The sequence below is a fragment of the Diceros bicornis genome, chromosome 2, assembly GCF_020826845.1.
Source record: "Diceros bicornis minor isolate mBicDic1 chromosome 2, mDicBic1.mat.cur, whole genome shotgun sequence".
NCBI lineage: Eukaryota > Metazoa > Chordata > Mammalia > Perissodactyla > Rhinocerotidae > Diceros > Diceros bicornis.
The window spans coordinates 25917377-25923462 of record NC_080741.1 but is presented as its reverse complement, the minus strand read 5'-3'; the positions used below and the strand labels follow the sequence as shown (position 1 = coordinate 25923462).

General features: G+C 35.4%; 1 protein-coding gene across 2 annotated transcripts in view; it reads right to left on the bottom strand.

Moving 5' to 3' along the window:
* Positions 1 to 202: 202 nt before the first annotated feature.
* KAT2B (lysine acetyltransferase 2B) overlaps positions 203 to 6086 on the bottom strand; it is a 91031-nt gene continuing 85147 nt past the window's right edge. The window contains exons 17-18 of one of the 2 annotated variants that reach the window (XM_058553797.1): positions 5927 to 6011; positions 203 to 2272 (exon numbers count right to left, since the gene is read on the bottom strand). In XM_058553797.1, the coding sequence (XP_058409780.1) occupies positions 2079 to 2272; positions 5927 to 6011 (279 nt within the window). In that variant the 3' untranslated portion in view covers positions 203 to 2078. The remainder of the gene's footprint in view (positions 2273 to 5926; positions 6012 to 6086) is intronic. The other variant, XM_058553806.1, reaches the window with a different exon arrangement.

Sequence of the window (6086 nt, the reverse complement as noted above, 5' to 3'; positions counted from 1 at the left end):
GATAAGTGTCTCTCCTCTTGAAAAATCTCTCACTGATGGACTGTGACTTTTTATAAAATTTCCCATGAATGCAATAATTCTAAACATCTTCAACAAAATACTTAAGAGCTAAGAATTAAGGGTATAGTCGATGGTCATCCATCAGATTGTACGTTTGCCCTGTTAAACTTAATCTGCTAGAAGAAGAAAACACACCACCCAATTGAGAGCTTTTTAAAATATAATTTAAAACTATTTTTGTACCAGTACAATATATTAATTTTACAAATGTAAAATTTTATCAGCTGTTAAAGCATTTGCAAAAACCACACATCCTACTTCAGCTTTATTGCACAATATCTATAAGAAAATATTAATTTTTAAATTAGAAAACATAAAAATGCTTTCAATATAGAAGAGACAATCTGATTTTAAAGACAATACTCTATAAGAATGTCTACCCAGAAAATAACAAACTTTCACAGGATACCAGGCTGGACAGATGCTTCGGCAGATCCGGTACAAAGCACTGTTTAAAACCAGTCCAAGATACTTAATCCAAACTGTATCATCATTCTTCATTAGAAATCTAGATGCCACTCAAGGTGGTTTCTTATACTTACAAAAGTTGAGGCATTTTTCAGTGTGAGCATTCTGAATATTTCTTACATATTAAAAACAATACTTCCAACTTAATAGCCATTTGCAGGTGTTTTTCCTTCATGCAGATTATCTCTGGCAACTGTTTTTAATGACTATTAAATGATCATTTTAATTCATTTATGCTGATAGAAAACATCAAGTTAAATACACTTTTAAAACCTAGTCCTTTACAAAAATCAGTTTATAAATTTGTATCATAAAAATTAGTGTCGAGACCACCAAGATGGTCTTCATTTGTTTTATATTAGTTGGTTCTCCCAGAGTTGGGATGGCAGATGTCCCACTTTTCTATGTAGTGTTAATCAGAAAATAAACCCAAGCACTAAGCTGGAATCCCAAGACAGGTCACTAAGGTTGTATGATGGATTTTAGTGGGATATTACCCTGGGTCTATATAACAAAGGAGATGTTAATACTGACAGCAAACCTTGGTGGTAATTTAATTCACCTCCAACAATGAATATAATCCGGAGATGCAAAAGGAAAAAATGTTCACATAAACATATCAGTGGGGTTGTGTGTATCATGGAACAAGAAAAAAAAAAATCCTTATTTATCAGAACAAGGATTCACCAAATTGGATACACATACAGATTACACATCTTTTCCTATTAAAGCATGTTGATTCAATCTCAAGTGTTTTCAAATTTATGCCTTTGTGGCCGGGAAATTGCCTTTTGGTGAACTTACGTCCTGCATAAGCAAAGTCAAATATAATATTACACATTTGTGTAGAGAAAATAATTATTAAAATAGTGGTTATGCACTCACAAGTTTGTTGTAGGTAGACAGAATTATCAAAAACCCAGATGCTTATAAAAAAGTTTGCATTATTTAGAATTTCTTCCTTAGGAATCAAAGCAGTTGCTTTTCTGGAACTGCATTTTTCAGAACTGCTCAAAGCACCTCATCTAGATGAGTGTTTTTTAAAAATATATAGAAAAAGTCTACAATGAGACTTCAAACATCACATATTTCACCTTTTACGGGCTTTTTATCATGTATTCCTTCCTTAAAGTCCTTCAGAATAAAATAAAAATAAACTCTCACATTCCATTAGAAAAAAATGGAAACATTCACGGTCTGAAAATTTTCTGCATTCCCCCAAATCTTGGTACTATGTGCAATTTCCTCATATACAGGCTTTGAGGAAACCCCTGATCATCTATTATTGAATATTCAGCTATTGGACATGCCATAGAAAATTTACATTAATAGTAGTAAATAGATTAAAATCTATTCCATAAAATAAAAATGTTCTATGATTTCAATTTAAATACATATCTGAAAAGCTAAAAGGAGGTTTTTTGTTTGTTTTTCAAAAGTGCTAATTACTACATTTACAAGTATCTTCAATACATTACGTCCAATTCTTTGTAAAACTAAACCACCTTGCTTTAGGCACACTGCTTGATGAGTTTCTAAGAGGGAAAAAATCACTTGTCAATTAATCCAGCTTCCTTAATTTTACTGAAGAAGAATTTCTCCAGGATATTGGCACATTTGTAGTATTCACTCTCAGGGGGGTTGTACTCTTTGCAATTAGTAAAGACTCGCTGTAAGTCTGCCATGAATAATTTCTTAGACACGTAGTACCTATTCTTGAGGCGTTCGCTCATGGTTTTCAGATCTGCACAGGAAAAAAAAATATTAGCAATCTTTGACTCCTTTTAAACAGCAGCTGACAAAAGTGAGATTGGGAAAGAAATCTATGTCATCGGTTTGATTACATTTTCACCATCCCAATGCCTTTGTTTAAGAGGAATTCATATAATCAAGGAAAACAGTTCTTAAATCTTATGTTCTTTCTTTTGTGAGGGTTTCTTGTGTAAAATCACAGCATTTTAACATTGAAGGGATCATTATTAGTCATCTGGCTCAATCCCCTATTCAGCACAAGGGAGCTAAGTAGATTAGCGGCGATAAGTATGGTGAACTAAGTACTGTTAGCTATTCATTCAGAATTACACAGAAGAGCCTCTATCTACACAGAGTAGAGCAGGTGGAACACGTGTATTGAATCATTTCATTACTTAAATAAAAACAATCAGACTGAGTTTGTTTCACTAAATTCACAGTTGTTTTGGTGTTGTAGAGACAAAACTAAAGTAGAAAAACTGATCATAAATACATTTGCAAATACACCAGTGACCTTGCATGTAAAACGGTTCAAATAATTTAGTTTCATGCTCCATCAATGAAATAAGAATGACAAACTTTACTTAATAATCTATTTTCTAAAGCAAGTAAGCCTTGTGGGACTATTGTAAAAAGAATATTTTCCCAATATATATCTACTTGCTTTAAATTGTGTTAGTTTACAAATGAAAATAGTACTTCATCTAAACTTATAAGAATACAGTGTGGCTTCTTTAATCCTCACTCTCAGGACCATTTAAAGAATTCCATGCAGATTAGAAGATATTAACATTTGTCTACTTTTAGGTTCCTAGTTGTATCTAAATCTGGTTCTATCATTAAAAATTATATGCAACTACGCACGGCAAAATAAGTCAAAACTGCTGAAGAAATACTTCTGACTACCAACAACCCAAATTCCCACTATATTATCAACTTTTCCAGAATGAAAGAAACTTACAACCAAATACATTGGGATTATCATTTAATAAGATAAATAAATTTATGTGCAACGTCCCAAAATGGGGAGAAATTCATTTACATCAAAATCCTAAATCTACTGCAAAACACCAAAGAAAAAAATGAGCAATATCTACTTTTGCCTATTTCCTTTGATTAAAGCCTATCTTGGTTAGAGATATGTCATCACATCTGTGAATTCAACTTTCAATTTCTTTCTTCTCTAACTGAAACAGTTTCAAAGGAGAGAAAAATTGAAAAGTGTTAAGCTACACAAAGACTCAGCAAATACCCCACTAAATGTCTCACCTGAGCGTTACTGAACAGATGAAGATGTCCTCTCATTTAATGAAGAGAGTGCAGTGAAACTCTGCCTCCCTAGGTAAAATTAGATGTTTACCTTCCTCCCACCTAAATGCCTACCACTTAAGGTAATGCTGCCCAATATAATGTTTATAATGGTTTAGAAAGAAGAGACATGTAACTAAAAAAAGAAAAGGAAAGCAACAAAAAGAATGAAATGACACAAAAAATTTATCCAAAATTTTTCAAACTATTTTTTGGAAGGAGGGTGTAAGAAGAGATGGGGAGAGCCTGAAATATAGCAGAAACAAAACAAAAATCATAGAAGTATTTGGACCTCTCTGAATGATCACAATCAATTCTGCCTATTCCTTGCTATATTTCTTTTCTATTCTAAAGTTATAAATAACATCTTTCTTTCTTTAGCCTTCTTAGATTCTTTCAGTTGACCAAATGGCAGGGTTAAAAAAGAAGGTGATTAAACATCAGTGATACAATTATGGAAACACCATTAAATTATTCTCTTTTCATCCCTCCACCCCCCACCAACTTGAGAATTCCAGGTAAATAGGAAAACCCTGCCTAGCAATCCACATGTGGTAGGAAGACAAGCTTGGGCCCAACTACTCAGAAGATGTTCTGAATGTGAGTCCCTAAATGAAACAGGTTAGATCTCATTCACGTGGGAGAAAAGAGTTTTTTAGGGCATGGGGGAAACAGAAGAAATGTTTTTAGAAAACGCCAAGAAGGCAATAATGGGGAAAAGTAAAATTATTGATTTGTCATTCTTGTCCTCAAAAACATAACCATCTTAGGGGCAAGGCTACACATTTCACCCAGCACCTGAAGGCATCCCAAGAAAAATATTATTGCTCCACTAAAGAGCATCCTTTACTGTTTTAACTAACTTTGTCTAGCACACACCTCAGCCTACCACTGGCCTTGCTCAGTGGGGTCAGTTTTCCCCTCATGAGCATTCAACTACGCACACAGGTGGTATCCAATTAGAGAGGCTCACACCCTTCTCAGGCTGGACCAAGCAAAAAACACTTCCAGAAAGCCCGCTATGAGCAGGCTATGACAGAGGGACCTGCTAGCCCCACCATTGCAGGTCTTCAGAGTGCATGTGGACAGGGGCTGAAAGAGGATTATTCTCCCCAAACTCATACAATCCGCATGAGGGTTTCACAAAAGGAGTTGAGATGGCACAGGAGATGAGGATGCAAAAGTCAGTTAACTTAATTTGGAAATGGACATAAAGGGTTTTAACATATTTTTCACATCATGAAAAATATTGATTCCCAAATCTCCCTTCCATTCAGAATTCTAGACTCAGTCAACCCTCACTTTGGTTTTCATGTACTGAAATACACAGAAGCCAGGCAGAGAGAAGAGGGAAAGAAAAGCATATGGATGGATGTCCACTTTAAGGAGTAATAGATTACTGAAATCACTACTACAACTGTATAAAACATTCGTGTGAAAATTAATGCCATAGAAAACATCTACAAATAACCCTGTGTATCAGGGAGCTAATGGATCCCTTTCATTCTTCCTTTCACATTTTAATACTTAGCACCAGGAATAGACTACAGGTAGAAAAGGGACAGAAGACATAGACTTTCTCCAAAACTACGGGTACTCTGATTGAAAAGAAAACATTTCAGCTAGTTTTATGTCATCTGCACTATTCCAAATTAGTTTAATTTGTGGCTTCTCGATTGATTCAATTAATCATTCATTTAATTGACTCAATCATGGTGCAGATACAGCAGCAAATTCCACAGTTCTACATTTCTAAAGGCATTTTTTGTTTGTTTGGCTTTGCATGTGGGACAAAGCTTAAAATAGGACCATAAACAGTGACATTAACAGTATCCAACAAGGGCATGGAAAATCAAGAACTGCAGGAACGAGAATTTCTCCCTCTGAAAGTACAGCAGTCAAGCAGCTTACTCTAACTTCTCTTGTATCGCCTTCAAAAATTCTCAAACAGACTCAAAATATATCAAGAAGACAACCTGATGTTTTTCCATTTGCAACCAAACAGGTAGAACATAAGCAAGGTTATATGCAAACAGCCAGCTTTCATATGTAGTGCTGTCTGCAGTTCCCGACCTGGGCCTTCTGCACCTAGTGTTGTTGGTGTGTGGGCTCTAAAAGACAGCTGCAGAATGTCTCTAATGAACACAGCCACCCACTTCTCCTTTATCATTCTGCTCTGACATCACTGGCCCTCCACGGGTGCACGGAATCCCACCGCCCATCATACACATCCTACCCTACAACGGAAGAGTACAAACCAACCTCAGCAACCATTTGTCCCCCACACCACCATCCAGAGAGTTTTAAATCTATACTTAGAAAATGTTAATGGCATTACCCATGGGGAACCTTATAACTTCATAATATCCCGGAGCTTCAGTTCTCTTCACAGGTTCCATGAAGGGCCAAGCGCTTTGATGGCTCTTGGGTAAAGAAAAAAGTAAGGTATCTAATATGGAAATTCCACGTGGGAAATCATTTCAAAATATTTGCATGAG